This window comes from Serinus canaria, chromosome 2 (assembly GCF_022539315.1).
Source record: "Serinus canaria isolate serCan28SL12 chromosome 2, serCan2020, whole genome shotgun sequence".
Classification (NCBI taxonomy): domain Eukaryota; kingdom Metazoa; phylum Chordata; class Aves; order Passeriformes; family Fringillidae; genus Serinus; species Serinus canaria.
The window spans coordinates 9,376,218-9,396,538 of NC_066315.1; the positions used below are offsets into that span (position 1 = coordinate 9,376,218).

At 37.5% G+C, this 20,321-nt stretch overlaps 1 protein-coding gene across 1 annotated transcript in view; it reads right to left on the reverse strand.

Annotated features, from left to right (window-relative positions):
- LOC115485364 (receptor-type tyrosine-protein phosphatase N2-like) overlaps nucleotides 1–20,321 on the reverse strand; it is a 187,570-nt gene that overhangs the window by 24,422 nt on the left and 142,827 nt on the right. Inside the window, exon 7 of the mRNA XM_050970472.1 lies at nucleotides 1,382–1,446. Coding sequence (XP_050826429.1) covers nucleotides 1,382–1,446 — 65 coding nt within the window. The remainder of the gene's footprint in view (nucleotides 1–1,381; nucleotides 1,447–20,321) is intronic.

Below are 20,321 nucleotides of genomic sequence, written 5' to 3' on the forward strand. Positions count from 1 at the left end.
TCCAAAAGGGAATTTTTCCTCCATTCACCACACAAAATACAAAAACTGATTAAGAGTAAGCATCTGAAGTGGGCTTTCATTCCCCAGCTGATTTTGCAGCAGACTGGAATCCATTCAATGACTGGAATTGGACAAAATACATGGAGGTATTTTATTAGCATGGATGAGTCCCATTGGGTAGAATGATACTGAGTGGCTTCCACAGCCTGTACCCCAATCCTGGTTCTCCTGCTAATAAACAGAAATCAGGGGCTGCAGGCAGCACAATCACAAACTTCAGCCTGGCCTGAAGTCAGGACACAGCCTGAGGTGCACAGCCATGCCCCAGGATGTTCTTCCCAGTTTCTAAGGTTGTGCACCCATAAGAAACATTCCCAGATAAATCAGTTAAAGAGAGATGATGGCTTTCATTTCCTGATGATTTCACCTATCTTTGTTTCCAGTTCCAATTCTTTCAGCTTTGGCCCTCAGCATCACAGCAGGTCTCAGTGTTATTACCCCCCCCCACCCCCAAGACCAAGTCTTTCAGTAATGTGAATGAAGTTGCACAGTGAACCTCACAAATCTCGTCAAGTTAAGTTCTTAGGCATGATCTGATGAAAATCAGAAATATAAACCCAAAAATTGGTAAAGAAAGAAAACAACCTATTCCTTGAGTATATTAGAAGTTAGTAATTCATTATTTTTAATACTGAGAATAATGCAATCATGAGAAAAAGACATTTGCCTAGCCCTGTGAGCATTCACCACTAGCAAAATTACTTAAATGAAAATGAAAAAAAAAGAGATAACTGTGTACACAAAATTAGCACGAGAATTAGCAATCAACTGCGGTTCATACAAGGTTCTTAGCAGATAGCATCATGTTTATTAATAAATGATGAACTGCTTAGTGGAGTTTTTGCTTAGTGATATCACTATAATAACAGACACATGTTTTATTTATGTTTCAAGTTAAATCCAAAATAAGCGAGACATTCAGATGTCAGATTCTCTCTAATATCTAAGATTCTATACCCCAAATTTAAACTTCCACTGTTCTAGATGAGATAGCACTCCATCAAAACCAAGGGGAATAATATGACAACTTCAGTCACTGTGCTCATCTTTGGGGATCTTTTTCCTGTGATACAACAAAGCTAAAACTGCATTTCTTAAAGCTGGCTGCACTTTTCTCATAAGGATGGTATTTTTTTTCTCTGTGGGATACAGTGCTATTTGTGCAGCAGATTGTATTTTGACAGATGCAACTGTATCATAAAAAGGCCCTTAGCACCATGAGACTGGTAGCTCACAAACATTCATGAGCTCCAGAATTTCTTCAAAAAATCCCAATAAAGAAAATATTTTTCAGAATGTAAAATGCCTGAAAGCCACTTACCTCCCCCACACCAGTCTGCAGAATTTTCAGTCCAGTTGTTTTTTCAAGCTTCTCTTTGTTTATGGCTGTAAGGAAAAATGAAGATTGAGAGAGTTAAAGGAAAGCTGGAATATGTATGATTTTACAGCATTTCCCACCAACCTTCTTTCCTTCATCAATATATTCATGACATTTCCTACCTATTCCATCTATGGAATACCTTTCCCTGAGAGCAACTCTGCTAGTCAGGTTTTTTGAATGCATATTTATGCTATTAATTGCTCATCATTATGTGAAAAAGAAAGCCAAGCTAATTCTATTTTCCACAATATTACACACAATTAACACAGATACACAATTTGTTTGGAAAGTTCTTTTCTGAGGATACTTCCCACTTGCTTGCATTGAAGAGCAAGCAGTAATTTACCATGAGAACAACACTGTCACTGTGTAGGACTTTTGACAACAGATACAGACTCTTATCTCACAGGTAAAATAAAGAGTTTATTTCACACCACCAGGATGCAATGCACATTTTTTTTTTCAATTAGTTTTTTCTCTTTATCAGCATCTATATCACTAAAAGCATTAAAAACTAAAATAAAGCAATCCAGCATAAAGCACTTAAATAAAGGTAATAATGACTAAGACTACAATCATACTTGCAGCCCAAACACACTCAGGGCATGGGCTTGAGCACTGCTGTACAATTGCCCATTCCCTTAAACCTATGGTCTGATATGTTTTGGCCTGTGACTGTCAGCAGCCTCAAAAAACAGTGCTCAACCACAGCTCTGGGAACAGCACAAGGATGAGGTTATTCCTAGCTGGGTGTATGGGTACTGCCATCCCATTCTGGATGGGGAGATTTTCACCTTCTAGATGCAAACTTTGTCAGTTGGACTTGTGGCCAAAACCCAGGCACCTGGCTTGATTTATTTATGAGTAGCAATGAAGCCTTGCAGCCTTGTTAACCTCTCCTTCCTTTAGCTGCCTGTAATCCAAGTGAGTCATCTGGGTTCTCTCTGCTGTCTTTGGAAAGGGATGCACATTTAATGTGGTGAGTCATCCCACACATCTTACACATATCTGCAGGCATCTACCTCTTCTTTGATTATGAACAAAATTTGATAGATGCAGCTTCTCAATTCTGGATGCCTGAAGCAAACCTTCCAATCAGAAAGGTCAAGAAATGCTGGGACATACTGCACACTGCAAATTTACATTAAAATACATAAAGGAATTAACTTTTTTTTTTTAATTTGTGAAAAGTTCCCTTTAATTGTTGCCATTTGAAATATTTAAAAGAGCTCAGGTTTCAGCAGACATTTTTTGAAGACTATCCTGAACTGATGCTTTATTGAGTTTGTCCAAAGTGCAACACAAATGAGTCACATTTATTCCAGAGGTAAGTTGGATCGCTAGGCTCCATCTCACCACTTATGGAAAGATTTTTGTAAGAGTTTTTACATGCAAAGACTCAAGAAGTTACACCTCTAGCAATTCTAACACAGAAAAACTTTTCTGGCTGCCTTATGCAAGGAGCGAATATTGCCCTCAATTCAAACAAAGAAGAAATCTCTGCACATGTTTTAGACCCAGACACTTTTATTTCTGCATCTTTTTAATATGCTGATTAAGCAGAGAGGAACCTGGAGTCCCAAGCTAAGAAAGCTTAAATGCATGTTTTGCTGAATGACAACCTAAAACCTGCATGCAATACTCACATACTTAACACCTGTGCCAGGTTTATACATTCACACACAAATTCATTCCACACAAAGCCAAAGGGAACATGGGAAGGCAAGTTGACAGAAACATGAAATTTGAGACCACGTTTTGCAGTGTTGTATATCTTGTGCAGTATGAATTTCCAAAACAATAAGAAAATCTTTGAAAAGATATGCAATGCTACCACACTGACCACCATGCACCCAGAAAACACAGATTAAAGGCAGATTTCCAAGTGCAAAAATTGAAGATTTATAAAATGAGAAAGTTCCATAGCCTCCTTCAAAGAAACTGAATGGTCCAACAAAGGATTCTTTGGCAGCTTAGGATAAAGAAAACTGCACAGCAGAGTGGCTGCAAAATAAATGGCTATAAGTAAACAACAAAGCTTAAATCCCACTGTGTAATTTCTTACCACATGAACAGTTAATAGAAAATATTGGCTCTGCTGAATCGCTGAATTTTATAATTACTATTACAGATTTGACCTCCTTTTCATAGGTTTCCTGCAGACATTAATTATTGAAGCTTTGATATTAAAAAACAACCACAAAAAAGGTTTATTTAATACCCCTGCTTTCCCCCTTGATACTGGCTGAAACACAAAGGACAGGTCTGACAGCCATGCTAACACAAACCCTGCCAAAATTAGGAGGCATGAAGGCACGAGGAGTTATTGATTAAATCATAACCGGAAAATGGTCCAGCCCAGGCTCTGTCAGACTGTGGAGACAGACACGCCGACAGTCTCCGGCGTGCTCACTCCAGGCGTGTGCAGCAGAGAATTTTAGCTAACCTTGAACTCCACAAGCTGCCCAGGAAGGTCAAGAAATTCTGTCAAAAATGGTGCTGAAGCTGAAGCAATAACCGCGTATCAAGCAGCTGCTTCAAGCTGTGGAATGGTGAATACAAGCACTTAACCTTTTCTATGCAGGACTATAATGGAGAACTTAAAACAAGAAGACAAAGTCAAAGTAGATAGATGGAAGAAGTGGTGGGAAAACATGTTCAGATATTAACAAGCTACTAATTCTCTGAAAATTGGCCCAAATTTTAAAAAAATATTTGAATGTACTAACTGCTAGCTCTTATTCAAATACCAGTATACAGCAGTTGATATTTCAGTTGCAAATTTTATAAAAGTAGAGATTACAATTCTGGGTAACATGGTATATTGCATATTTCATCAAAGTTATTTTTTTCCGGTCACAGTTTAAAGTCTTATAATACTAATGGAGAACTGACAAACTCATCAGCAAAGAGGCACAATAAAAACAGCTACTGAAAATTAAAAAAAAAGGAAAAGAGAAAATACCCCAACCAAATCCCTCTCAAACCAGTTAGCAACAAAAAAAATCCATTTTTTAATCTCACATTGAAACAAAAACGGCTTCCAAACACACAAAAATGAAGGCCTTTAAATTAAATTCACTAGATGAAGGATATGCAAATTACCTGAAGAAGCGGAGCCCTATAATGTTCTCAAAATTCTGCAATAGCCTATTTAATTAGTATTTTAATTTATCAGAATAATTCTTTGCACTTGACAATTTATGCAGTATTCCATATAATTAAGCACGTAGCTACATTGGAATAATTTTGCCTACTCTCTGTATACCAGTTATTTTAACCTGAAAGAAGCTGTGGAAGTCTCTTCTGTGATCTAAATTACAATGGGGACAACTTAATGGCTTTGCTCTATTAGAGAGCATGATGAGGGTGTTGCTGAGTGTTTAAGGGTAAGGATTGTCACTGCTCAGTCTTCACCAGCCTGAGGGAGGTCTGATGTGTTTTCTGAGGGCAAACGTTTATTTCTTTAGCAAAGTTATCTGTCAGTGGCACAGTCAGGAATTGGAGTGTGTAGGTTTGGCAGGTTTAACCTCAGAGTCCATCAGTTATTAGAAGGAACAAGTTATGGAGGGCTCTGAGCAGAGCTTCAGTCTCATTACTGCACTTCTGGAAGGAGGTTTTCTATCAATAAGCTGCCAAGCACAGCTGCACCCTCCAGCTGACTCGTGGGAGCACACACTGGCACGAGTGAGGGGAAGGGAACAGGTTCAGCAGGGTTTCAGCAGGAAGCCTCCCCAGTTTGTCTCCCAGGCTGTTGCAAGATTTACCTGTCCCAAAGAAGAAACAACCCTTAAATATGAAAAATGTTTCTGGGAAGATGGCATCACTCACAAGGAAAACTTGATTTTTGGTGCCTATCTGACTTGCATATGCACTTGGAGTGTGTATTGCATTTAACTGAATGTAGGGGAAAAATGACTTATAGGCATATGATTCCCCTGGCCTCTATTACCTGTCCATTTTAGAATGAGCCAATTCATGCTCTAGACTTACTAACTATATGGACTGGACCTCCAGTCAATAAATTGAGGGCAACTAATTCAGATTTGCTGTAGGCTGTCAGATGAATTCTACAACCCCTGTTTTCTTCCAATCAGCTTGTTGCAAAACTCCTTTCAAAGAGCCACATTTAGAAGAATTTCATTTCTTTTCCTCTCTGAGAAAAGGAGGAAGGGAATTCCAGAGAGATGCTGCTTATTACAGTTTTTAGCTTTTTAACAAGTATCTCTAAGACAAGCAAATGTTACATTTATTTACATAAAGCTGGACTTTCCTTTCTCCTCCCCTACAAGGAACCCTTGAATATTTGGAAAGTTTCTTCATAGCATGGTTCAGAGAGAGTGCCTTGGTCTTTGGCAGGGCCACACACTGTGCCATGCATATACACAGCAAGTCAAAAGCACAACATGGAATATTCAAAATACATCAGCTCAGAACAAGAATGACCAAATCAAGTGGCCATATAAAGTGAGAAAAAGGGTGTCTGTACTAAGTTTTACAATGCCATTCATGAGGAACAAGTACACAAGCTGCAGGCAGAAGGTATTTTGTCCTCCAATCTTTACAGGGTGATGGCACGAGATAGCTGCTTCAAGTAGCAGCTATTTAACTGGCAGCCAGGCCTGGAATGGAAATGGTTGCAGAAAAGTCAAAGCCACGTCGCTGTGCTAGCAACAGCCTGCTAAATACTATGTCATATTCAATTTTCAAGTCATTTTTCAAGTGATTTTAATTAGATATTGTTTCAATCTCATGTGCATTAATTTAATTTCTGATATCAACATTTCAGCTTTCAATCTGTTCAGATGCAGTACCTTGCTGCCTGGAGTAATTTAAAATATTGTTTGCATCTCCAGCAATTTTGAGAGCACACGTCCTTTACAACCTCCTCTAGCCAATAAAACCAGCAGATGGAAATTCAGACCATGCTCACCACTCCCTGTGCACCTTTGCCTTCTCACAAATTTTGGTATGAGGCAGCTAAATCTCCATACTCAAAATCAAGGAATTTTCCATCTCTGTTTGTATTTAATTCTGTACTAAAAATACACACAAAATCCCTTTGTTAGGGAAATAGCAACACTGCAAGTTTCCCTAAGAGGGAAATTGGACCATACTTGAAGAGCTGTATATTTTTTAAACTTATGCACTGAAACAATGTCGTTTTTCCCACTCTAAACCATCTACCTCTTACACCCATGGCCAGGTAATATTCAAGGATAGAGCAGCAATGATTTTATACAGCAGAACCTCAGGTACCTATGTCCTTGCATAGATTAGGGATGCTTTTTAAACACATTCTTCTGCATGACTGCTTGTATTGACTTATTTCCACTTGTTCAATAAATAACTGCTCAATTGTATGTCTTCCTTTGACTTTCCTTTAAAATGAGCACACTGCTATTCTAAAATCTGATATTTAAATTTTAGCAAAGGACTTTGGGATATATGAAATTAGATTCTTTTATTTCTCTGGAGTTTTTTTTTTGCTTTGTGATGGGATCCATCTCTACAAACTTTGCTGTCTCAACTAAGAAGTCAGTCAAATTCCCTGCCTTGTCAAGAGAAGTAAATAGATAGTCAATAGATATCACCAGAGATTTACTTATCCCATCCTGAGATCGGTATAATTTATTTTATATATCTATATATCTATATCTATATATATAATATGCCTAGAAAGGCCTGCTGTATCAACCAATCCTATTTTTTTTTTGTTTCCACAGGCATTTCCTTGTAAGAAACACATGTACAAAACCTCCAAAATACTTCAGCAGTAAAACATTTCAACAATGCCATGGCTACAGAGATTTTTAAGGTGTGGTGTAAGGATGATTCTATTTCTGAAGTATGAACAAACCCAGTTTATATGAATTAGAACTGTAGAAATGAAAAACCTTTATCTACCCTAAATACTTCTTTTTGGCAGAACTTCAGGAACCCATTATCAAAAATATTCTCTTAAATAATATGCGCAGATTGGTGTCCATCAAAAGAAGAGTTTTGAGTAATAACAAAAATAACCATGCTCTGGATAAGTATGTCTTGTTATATATTGTATAAATGCATATATGTGTGGATTTATATATATATATATATATATATATATATATATATATATATATATATAGTTATATGTTGTATATGCTTTAGAAACACAAAATATATTTTAGTGAATGCTTAAAAGTGACAATTTTTAACACCACTGGTCATTTTAACAGTGACAATTTAATGCTGCACATTACTTGACAGAATTCAATGCATGGATGTATAACCACCCGCTTGCATACTTAGAACACTTATCCATTATTTATAGCAAAAGTTGTACCAATTCACCCAGTGTTAGTAGAAAATGAAAAAAAGAAGTGTCATTCCACTTTTCACATCAAAATTTGTTCACATAAATATTCCTTGACAAGTATCAGCTCTGAACAGAAAATTCAGATGAAACAACCTGCATGGTGTTGAGCTGAAACTGGAGCTGGTTCAGGTAGACCAAGGTGTGACTACCAGTGTAGTGCTTCTCTGCAGAGTTATTTCTGGGTGATTGCTAATGTCTGGATCAACTATTAATTGTAATTTCAAAGTTCCCCTTAGCTTAATGTCAGAGTTGACCATCATATGTCCAACCTTAACATTTAAAAACCAGAAAGCAAAATTTGTGGTCCCAGGCGATGGGCAGGCAAGAAAAACCACCTGGGCCTTTCTTAGCCCTTCCCATGCAGAGCACTCTTGGCCTCCTCACTTTCATCACCCTATGAAAAGTAACAGTCCATAAGACAAGATTAAGGCTATAGCTTTTTTCCTTTTAAATAGAAAAGTTTTTGGAATAACAATATAAAGGAACAGGTTTTCTGCCTTGTTTTATTTATAGTCAAGAATTCAACAGATTGCTTTAATTTTCTTGGGCTGAAAATACTACCAAAAAAAAAAATCAAGCAGATAATAGCAGTAACTCAGCTTTTTAAGAGTAGCTAATATTCTGGTTTTGTATCTTCTTTTTCCTTCTATGTGAATAGCCTCTCTTTCCATATAACACATTTTGATCTCTCAGGATATCCATTGCATCTCCTCTTTGTGATGAACTTTTTAAAAATAAGCAGAAAGAACCACAGAAGTCATCGAGAGACTGATCCTTATGGCTGCAGCTCTGTAGAAATTCAGGAAACTGTTATCTGGAACTTAACTGACCTTCTGTGATTTCTTTAGAATAGATGATGTGTTACAGGGGCAAAGGAAAGGACTAAACCATCTCTCCAGAAGTCTACAAGATACTTTTTCTAGAGTTTTCATTACTTCTTAACACAAAAGGAATAGGCAGACTCAGGAAAATAAATCCAAAAATAGTTGTTGCACCTTTAAAGAAACAATCCATGCCTCCCCTGGGGTCTACCTGGAAAGTACACTGACCCTGATTCATATACATAATATTTTAAAATACTCATATCAGCATCTAATTATTAATCTTCATCTTTGTTATGCTCTACTTTTTTATTATTCTCCCGCTTGCCCCATTTTGAGTCTTAGCCTGAAACAGTAAGAAATGTATGAATTATTCTTCCACTTATTTAAAATTTGTCAAAATCTTTGGATCTCTGGTGCATTTGCGCTGGTTTATGAAAAATTTAACGGACACTACCACTAATTCTCAGCATGCCAAATGTTATTTTTAATAAATACACATTCAAGAACTGTCATTTTTTTCCCAGTCATTTCCTCAGTTAATAAAACAGCACCCTGTAGGTTCATTTCTTTAATGATCCAAAACACAACTTCGAGACACGTTATTTGTTATTCATCTACGACTACACTTAATGTCATCCTCGTGGCACAAATGTAACAGGACTGAGTCATAAAAACATTAGCAATATTTCAACTGACTGGCTCACTAAATCATGAATAGCACAGCTAATGCACAAGGTCATTCACTAACAAAATCTATTTGCTGTGCCTCAGAATAAAATGAAAATATTTATTACCAAGGATGCCACTAGTAACAAGAGTCACAATAAAGCTTTCAGATGAGAGTGAATAGGGACGATGTTAACTTGCCCACTGTTTCTCAGAACAGTTTTCCAAAATTCTGCTTTCATGAAAATTCTGGAGGCTACTTCACTACCTTTAAAAGGAAAAACAGCAAGAATGGAAAAAGCCTTATATTTCAGAAATACAAATATTTTTTGAAGAATATAAACTTTAATCATGTCATAAAAATCCATTCTTTTTATCCTTGGGTGGGTGAAGTGCAAAATAAGGAAGATAAATGTTTGCCTCCAGAGATAACTGTGTCCTAAATGCATTTACAAGATTTGAATGTGCCTGTGTCTGCAGGTATGCACATTTGATGGGAATGAGGAGAAGGATATAACAGGAAAGACCTGAGTGTGTGAAGGATGGCTGCTTTGCAGTACTCAAAATATTATGATTATTGCAACCTCCCCTACAATGCTTTCCATGGGCAGAATCACTGTGCCAAAGGCACTTTGCACATGCTACTGAAAGGTGGCTCCTGTGCAAAAGAGCTTATATCTACCAAACAAGAGGAGACAGTAATTGGTGGCAGAGGGGTAGAGATAACAAGGAATGGATATTAGGCGAGAGAACAGCAGAATGCCAAAGCTGCCTCCATCCACACAACATTCTTTCTCTTATTTTTTGGCGTGGAAGTGATGTGTTCAGCTAAGCCTTATAAATCCTTTAAAAGCTGCAGCATTTTCATCGTTTCACTGTTAGGGGCAGAAGAGACTTATTGGCAGGGTTTAAAGAAGAAATGGCAGGAAAGGACACTCTGATCAGCTGTCCCAGAAGTGCTGGAAGCCAAGGCAAAGCTTTCCCATTCTGTAAATGGTGTGATGGAGAGGTCTCTCCTTTATGGTAGGTTTAACCCAATACTCATTGGAATGACTTTCTGCTGCCACCATCCCTCCTCTTTCCTCCTCTATGGAAACATTTTTTAGGACATCCCTTAAAAGGGTAGAAAAGGCTACCTGGGCTGCGCCACCCCCCATGGTGCCAGTTCCATCTGAGCAGGTTAAAAATCCAATTATAAACCTCTCATTGGGCAAAATGCTGTTCTGTGTCCCAGACCTGTGTGCTTTGTGTGAGAATCCTACATCCCAAAAGCAAAGCATGTTGTCATTTTAAAAAAGAAATCATAAGAAACTGCAGAAATATTCGAGCTAAAGAGGACAGGTGGATTGACAGTGAGAGGCTGTGGACTAATGCTGTGAATCAGGAGTCTGCCCAGCTGATAAAACTGTTCACTGTCCATTAAAATGCCAGCTACACCCTCTTATGAGTAGCCTCTTATCCTTTGTATTTTCAAAATGTGCATCATTAGCAAAAAATCCATTCTTTAAACTAGTTGAACCTACTTGGCAAATTTTGACTGACATGGTTTAGAGAGTGACCACAGGAGCAGTTCCACCAGCCAACACAGCAGTAACCTCTCTCAAGGGTATGATAACCCCTTTCATTGGCACTGATACATTCAGAAGGAGACATTGGCCCACAGACCTTATAAGACTGTCAGACTTGTATGGATTATGCAATTTAACACATATGAATCATTACTGCATACAATTTTTGAGAAATGTAAATGAAATGCCCATCTGCTTTATGCATATGTGGTCACAGGTCACTATTAGAGTGCCAGCAATTTCAAGCAATTTCTACATGCTATTTTCAGAAAAAAAATAGCACAATAGCATTCTTATGGGGTGAAAATCTATAGGAGAGTTAAAAGCTCAGTGAAACATTTTCTGACTTCTGTGTTTCTCAGGCAGACACTGTCCTACCAAGACAGGCTCTAAAGTACCCCTAAGACTGTGAATAAAGCCATGCTTTCTCCTCCCTGACACTGTGGCCATAGCACAGGTTGGTTTCTAGGGTTTCCCCTTCATGGAAATATATGGAAACTCGCCTTAAAAGAAATATTTGCTACTGAAAAAGAAAGGTGGATGTTGCAAGAGTGGTATAGATAACGACTTCCTTGGGAAATAATTTTGTGAGAAAGTGATTTGCATATTTCCTAACCCTCTTGCTTTTGTAGACTGCTGCATCCATGTCTGATTTCTAAAGGAGAGCATGGAGTTTTGAAGGTATTTTAAAATTCTTTTATATATCTATATCATCTATATCTATATCCCTATAGATCTATATCACACACCAGAGTCCTGTACTTTATAAATACCCACAATAATCTACGCACACACACAGAGCATATCTCAATGTAAGATGCATACATATAGCTTATTCCACACTACAAAAAGGAATACAGAACTGTAGTATAAACATAAATTAAGTATGAGGTATACATCTCCACCCATCAAGATTAATGTATATTATTATCCCTTGACCCCTTCTTAATGTTCCATTTTACCACGTTTCTAAAATATTTATATCATACAGGGTGTTAAATTATAGCAATTAAGACCGTAGTATGGTTTTATTAATATTTCATCAAGAATGTTTCATAATTTGAATTTCCTTGGTGCCCTTCTGTTGCTTTGCTGAACACTGGGAATGAAGGGCATTTCTGTCTTTTTGTTCTTCATCTTTGCAGAACTTTACCAGCATTTTGCTTTTTTTAGCCAGATGCAGAGCTTTGCAGCTACTGCCTTTTTACCTGGTGACTGATTCATGTAACAACTTCAGATTTGTTATGGCCAGTTCTGTGTCTCCAACAAAATAAAGACATCAGCAAACCAGAGGTGGTCCAGAGAAGGGCCAATAAAGGGACTGAAACATGAATTCAAGCAGAGGCTCAGCCTGGGGTTTGTCCAGCAAAGACTTCACAGAAATCTAAATAGTAATTTAACTGCTGCTGGCTGCTGCTTGGGCAGGATTATAAAAAAGACAGAGCCAGAATTTTGCAGAGATTCACACCAAAAGGACTTGAGGCAAATTGCTACAAAGGAAATTCTGATTGGACAAAAGGAAAAAAATATTTTCTTAGTAAGTGATGACTAAGCCCTGGGACAGGCTGCCACGAGAAGATGTAGAATTCATTCATATTTTCACAATTCAAGTGGAGCAGGGCCCCAAGAACACAAATTTCAAATTTGGCAGTGCTTTAGAATGGTTGCTGGATCCAATGACCTCCAGAGTCCCTTCTGACTTCGATTTTTCTGTGATTATAAATATATACATATAAAAAGCCATTTAAGACAATGATCTTCACAAGAAACTATTGTTTCATCCCAACATTTCTGAAGTACTAACGCTTCCCTGAAATAGGTACTACATGTTTTTCTAAAGAAAGGCTGCTGTTCTCAAAAGTACCATCATCTGTCAGATCCAGCAGTTTTATTTCTGGATCATTTTGTTCTTATGAAGCCAAGCACTTTAGGGCATGTTCAGCTGATGAATCACAACCCAAAAGCACTGGAGTGAAGAAGAAAAGTGAAAAATTTGGGAAAATTCAAAACCAACTAATATTTGGGGCATACAAATCTTCATGGTCATCACAGCAGAGCTGAACTAGGCTATGACAGCAAAACTGGAGATACTGCAAGGATTAAAAATTGGAACATTATGTGAATAGTGAAAAAATAAAAAAGAAAGTATTTTGAGAAAAGAAAGGTCTCTTCTTGAAGCAGGGTGATGTCACTGCATAAATGGCAGGTGGGTAAAGGGCAGAGTGAGTTTTATCTGAGACAAAGCACGAGGCAAACAGACACCAAGGGAGAGGAGAGAGAGAAGCCATGGGGAATACAGAGGGTTGGGGGTAAGGAAAAATCTACTCCGGACTTCAGATTAGGTTTGGCCACTCCCTACATTTTGCAATCTGAAATTCAATGGCAGTTTCCAAATGTAGTTTTAGATATCTGAAAATCAGGCATAGTTAAAGTTGCTTTGCTACTTCCCTTATAGCTGATAGAGAGAGGCATTTCTGGAGAGTGCTTCATCCTCTCTGAGGAAGACATAATTCACATACAAATACAGTGTCACCACCCATTTGAAATGCAGCCATGATACCCCAAAAGCAGCTGGGGCTTGATGCAAAGACTCCAGGAACTGATTTTCATGATACAGAAGTAGGCAGGTGATCTTTCAAGGAAAAGGGATATGAAATTAATGTGTGGAAAATCAACATAGAAGAAAGGAGAAATCTCTCCTAACCAAAGGCTGAGTCACCCAGACTGCAACAAGAACCTCTAACATTTTAGAGTGGTGATTTCCTATGATTTCCTACAATTCTGAAAGTGCAATTCAAATGCAAAAGTAATTTAGGATTTTATCCTAAAAAACCCCAAAAAACCCCAGTATTTTTTCTTCATTCATATAGTTTTTAAATTTTATACGGTCTAGAATATAACATAGTAGTGAGTAATACTAACAGAGAGTGATAAAATTGACCTAGAAAAATTCAAAGTGAGAGACTAGAAGACTTAAAATGACAGTTGTAAAATATTTCATTAATTTTAAAATATCAAGAATGGTTTTTACTAAGTACAGACTACAGCATCTTATTTTTGTTTTCTGAATGATTAAAGTGTTTTTTTGTACTGCAATTATGCTACAAAATACTTTAATATATGAATTGTTACATTCAGTACTTACAGCCTGTTTTGAAACTAATTGAATGTTAAAGTTTTTTGTATTTTCACTGGGGTTAAAAAAAAAAAAAAGAAGCAGAATTTTCTGTACTACAAGAATCAGTTTTGATTGATAAGATGTACAAAAAACTTCCTACCCCATAAAATTTGCTGAACAGACAAAGTCGAAAAATCACCAGGAGGAACAAGTAACTCCAGGATTATGCTGAAAGGATTTGGTGGTTGTGGGAATTCATATAAATGGGGGCCCCAGCAAAGGAGCAATATCTGTATTATATTGTCACATCACAGGAAGGCTTGATGCTCCTTCAGGTAACACAGTGACAAATATAAAAAATGAGCAATTTCAAGCAATTAGTTGCACCAAAGGTTGAATGAGAAGCTGAACGTCCTGCTGCCTTACAAGTGGGCATAGGAGAAAGGAGGGTTCTTTTTCAGCTGTAGGATGGGTGAGGAGATGAAGGCAAGATAATTTACAGGTTGCTCCATCTGTTTTTAATGGCTAACTTAATTAGATGTTCTGTAATTTTGTATCTGGAAAATTCCTTGGGTCAAGTTAGAAACACAAATCCTACAAAAACTCATCTTTAATGGATAAAATACCAAGGTCCTCTAAATACAGATAAATGTAGGATGGAATTATATGCAAGGTGTATGTGTTTTGTGTGTATGATGCATGCTGCTGCAATAGGACCTGCATATATTTGAATATTCATTAGATCTTCAATATCTTGTGAAACAAAATGCAATAAAGGCAGAAAGAGAAACACAGATAACAGGGAGAAGATGCATCTCTTTCATTTCCCTAATTTCACAGTGTATAATGATCTACCCATCTATTTTCTTATTTAAAAATATCAACAAGATGTTTGGTATTATAAATTACATTAAATAATAGACATTAATAATGCATTATACTCTTGAATCAATTACAATCTTTAAATTAAATCCAAATATATTAATACTTAGATAATAATTAATATAAAATTAACTTTTAAATATAGCACTGTATTACTTGGTGGGAATTATATTAGTAGTTAGAATACTTTAAGGACATAAGCCTATCTAAATCAAATTACAGGCACTGCTGACAATTCATTAAAAGGAATTACAATATACCATCTATTAGATAACTGCAACATATAATTCCATTATTATATAGATCATAGTATGGCACCTACCTCATTCTTTTAAACTGCCACACTATTACTTGTGCAATTTTACTATGTACTATGCCACACTTTAAAATTATTTCAACAGCAGTAGCGCTAAAGAAAAACAGCAATTTCATAAAGTCTAATACATCTGAAGGGGAAAGCACTCAGAGTATCTAAATATGTTTTCTATGCACAGTTTGAACTGCAGTTGTTCAAAGTGAAGCCTTGCCTTTGGTGTGGAACATGAAGCACTTGGGAGAGGAGAGCAGAGCATCAAAGGAGGCCCCTCCATCTGATGCCACAGAATGCATGTATTGATTTTGGATTTTGAAAGGCTTCCTTTACCTTGAATAGTGTGCAGATCCAATGAAAGTCTGAACAGACCCCAATGAATTTAAATGCTGCTCTAACTAAAATGTAGTATTTGAGGACATACAAGTTATTCTATTATTAGGCTTGTTATCAGCAAGCATGGTAGTAATTCAGAGACAAATATATGACTCACTGGGCTTTTGGAGCCAAGAGATTATAAAAACTACAACTATTATATTTACAATGGTGAAGAAGAAGCCACTTAGAAGTATTTTTTATAAGGTAGGCAGAGGTTGCTTTTTAACAACAATTAAGTTAAAATACTTAAACAGCCTATTTTTCTTACAAGTTAATATTATACAACATGTTTTCAGCCTTCAACAAGTCACAAAGCAAATAAAGTGAATTTTGGATTTGACTTTGGCATTAAGTCTTTTTCACACTTGCAGCTTTTAATTTCATATACTGTTTAGTTTAATTAATTAATATTGACTTTCAAAAGGACCATTATTTTTTTATTATATTTTTTTTACTTGTAGAAGAATCAAGAGATTCTTTTCATTTTCAAGATGCTGATCCCATTTTAAACCTGGGTGCTAGATAATACCACATGTGAAGATGCTCCCAGTAAGGAAGGGAACATCACATGTATGTTAAACAAAATTTTCTGGAGAACCAGGGAAAGTGGTTTTATGAAAAGTAAAAATAAAGTAAGTAGATAACTGGTTTTTACTTCAATTATTAGATTTTGCTTCAGATTTATTTTAAAGTACCTGTTTCTAACGAAAAAAATTCTCCCCACTGTTCTTGTAATCAGCATCTGACCCACAGTCAAGCTCCCTGGCACAGTTTAGAGCACATACTTGGGGGAACCTAAGATGTTGCTAATAAAGGTTGCAGCTGGTACTCCTCTCACAGAAATTACTACTTTAGAGCAGAATCTGTGTTTGTGTCTGGGCTGCCAAGGTGGAATGCTGCATCTTGGCTCGCTCTGCCCTCCCCGGGCCTGGCAGTGACAAGGGACAGCTGGACACATGCCCCAGCCTGTTGAGCTGCCATGGCAATGATAGCCCTTGGCAAAATGAACAAGTACGAGCCATATATAACATTTCCCATTTTGCAGCCAAAGCTATCAGAGCATGTCTGCCTCAGTCCTGTAGCTGAAGCCATCCCTGTGCATCTCTGCATCTCAATACAGCCCAATTAATCTCAATTTATTAAGAATTCAACTCTGAAAAAAGCTTATTTTCCCTACTGAGCTTGCATTTTTTTCCTGTTTTGCAGTTTTGTTTGAGCACTCATGAGCTAGGCACAGTGTTGGTTACTTGGCTGATGATACCAAAGGTATCTGAAAAATCTTTTGGCTCTAGTCATAATATAAAACAGTCATAGCATAAAATATATAAATACAAATTCATACAAAATTCTGTGTTTGCAAGTTGTGTCCAACATCTTGACCTTATGGCTTTGTCAGACTTAATTTGAAGAACAGCTTTCTGTGCATAACTCTTAGGCCATAACTCAGAAGTTCACCCAGGGCTGAAACTTGGAGTGAGCTCATAACCACCTCACTGGTTTCACTGCCATGCTCCATATAGGTGCTGTCAAGGGGGAACCATATCCTGTTGATTTTATAGGGTCACACTTTCATGGGCAGTTGGTTCAACTCCCTCAAAATATAACTGCAGTGCATCAATTTCAGCTAGACATAAAAGTCATATCATGCTGCTTCTGCTTTGTGATTGGAAAGAGATTGCATAATACAGACACATTCCCTTTATACAGTAATACCTGCATCAGTAAAAGCCTTTGCCATTCATATAAGACAGGAATGTTGTGAAAGAGTGAGATAAAAGTGATTTGTGTAAGACACCAAGCAGCCTGCTGCCAAAACCAGAACCCCTCAGTGTCCTGTCAGCTGTGAAAACATATAATATTTCTAAAAATACTCATAGTTTAACATCTCCACTCCAGCACAGAGCCTGGAATCAAACACTAGCAGGGGTGCAGGATACAAATAATTAAGTGAAAGTAAAATGAAAGCATATAGCTAAAGAAATCAGCTGGGCTAAATATTTTTCTCTTTTTTATGTTCTGCCTTTTCCCAAAGAAAAGTAAGGAAATTTTCTGCAGGAAAAAGAGGAATCACCATTGGGAAAACAGCAGCAATCAGTGCACAATAAAATAACAGATTAAGCGAAAGATTCGTTATTATAAATACATCCAAAAATTCATTGTACTTGATACTTTGGCCCATTTTAAAATGAGCTCATAAAACAACATTGCTTCTTTGATAACCAGCTTATTGGATGTCAGAGGGGTCAGAGGCTTCCTTGTTTATTTAGCTGAAGTAGTCTTTTAGCTCTCTGATCTCCTCAGTCTGTTGTTATTATTAGTCTTCCCTGAGTTCTGCTTTTCAAATACCTTGTCTCCAGCTCACTTTGCATTTCCTATTCAGCAATTTAACCCTACAGACAGTTTATAAAACAAGATAAAAATCCATAAATTAGGCGTCCATGGGTGCCTGTGCCCTATATCTTTGTCAAGGATGATCACAATCAAGTGCTTGTTTCTCAAGACAGCCTGTCAGCAAGCACAATTACAGGTTTTCAACTTGCCCTGCCATAGCACAAGGCAGGAATCTCATGTAGGGAAATAGCTTCATATCATTCTTCACCTGTCTCTTTTCTGTCTCTTATTTCTGCTTATTTTCTTTACAGATTGTCATTAATACTTTTTTCATAAACCAAGACTTTATTAACAACTCAATGTTATTCCTTTATATTCCTATATGGGCACAGTTATTTCAGAGACAGTGTAAAAAAATGGAGATTTGAACCCAGGGAGTTTGGCAGCTCTGCCATGTCACCACAACAGTGAGGGGAGGCCAATGAGAGGCACGGGTCCAAGGTGCCCTAGCTAAACTGTGAGCTTCCCCCACAGTAGTGTAAACCCTTTGAAACACTGACTTTGTCAGGACCCTTTATTTCTAGAGCTGAAGGGAAAATCCTCACACCATAGTGTAGAGCAGAAATTTTGCCATGGGTTTCTCTGAAATCCTAATGGTGTAGGTTTTTTTTCTTTTTTTCTTTTTTTTTTTACAGTTGAGGAAGATATGATTAGGACTGAGCATGTGACTTAAAACTACTCCTCACCCTTGGACAGTAGGAATAGTGTATTCAGAAATACCTTTCCCGTGAGTAGTAACAATTTTTGGATTAATGCTGTGGACTACTCATCACCTGAAACAGCACCTATTAAAACTAACTCCAAATTGTGCCCTGTTGAGCAAGGAAAGATGATAATGATGCATTTAAAGCCTATACACCAGCAATGATACTAATAACAAAAGTCTACTAATAACAAGAAAGAGAGTGGGTGTGTGGAGGGGTGGGTTGGTGGGTATGTAGCTGTGGGTGTGTGTGTATAAAAATTAAACCTGTCCTGGCCAGAACCACAGCACCACAGGTCATTACAATGGAGTTTAGGGCCAGGAGAGAAGATTTTTAGATTTCGGAGAGAAAATGGATACAAATTTAAAGATTCATCCTGAAGTGAGCCTTAGAACATTGCTGTAAGGAGAAATAGGATGTGTATTAGTTTAATGTCTTTTCCTCTTAAATTTCTCTAGGAACCATGATATATTCCTGACATGGTCTGAGGGCTTCCCTATGCCTCAGAGCCTCCTCCAGGATGGTTCTATCTCAGAGTTCCACCAGGAATACCTACATCACACCACATCATACTTTGATCCTATCCCTGATGCATCTGTCTCATCACCCTCATCCTAATATGGTCACCCTCATCCCTAATATGATTCCTAATATGAGGAACACTCACAGGCCAGGCTTGAGAGTCTCCCATCAGAGTCATCATGCCAAGAATCTCTAGGTACATCTGCATATTTAAGAAATCTTAACTTTTCTCCCTGCATGCTGCGAAGAACCCAATATTGCAGTAAGACTCCCAGGTTAATTTTCTATTTCTTTCCTGGAGGATGCAGATCTATTATCCCAAATATGAGCAAACCTCTTGACAGCCAGGCAGAGCACTGACACATCTCAGCCACTAATTCCAATGCTGTCTCCTGGCTGACCCATTTTCTGCTTTTCTAGCAAATACTGCCACTTGCACAAATGTTATTCCACTCATAACAGGCCTCCAGGCAGATTACAAACAATTAATTATTTCCCTTTGATTCCAACAATTCAGGCAGCTTTTCACCTTTGTACTAATACACTCATTGAGACTGAAATGTCTGAACTTAAATTCATGGAAGCTACAGGAGATGACATCAAAAGCATTGCTTAGGTCAAAGTAGATAACAGCTCCTCTTTTCTGGTTATCCACAGAGCTTGTCATTTCCTTGCAAAAGGCAATGAGGTTGGTCAGACATGGTTAGCCCATAATTAATTCATGCTATCTAGTCCCAGTCATCATCCTGTCCTTCATGCACCCACTAATAGCTTCCAAGAGAACACACTCCATAATTTTCTCAGGGTTCAAAGTGAAGCTGACCAGCCTCTGGTTTCTGGAGTGTTCCTTCTTGCTTTTCTGAAGATGTGTGCAACACTGGCTTTTCCGCAGCCTTAAATCCCAGTTTTCACAATTTTCAAAGAATATGGAGTGACATCAGCCACCTTTTTGAGCATCATTGTATGCATCTGTCTTGACCCATGGACTTTCCTGTGTCAAGGTTTCATAGGAGCTCTTTGACTCAACTGTCTTCTATTTTTGCAGATTGCGGTTTCACTCCTCAAAAACTCTGTCTGCGTGTATTGCCTTGGGACACCTTATTTTTGCCACAGGTCACAAGGATGATACTGAGCAGTTCTGTCTATTCTGCTTTTG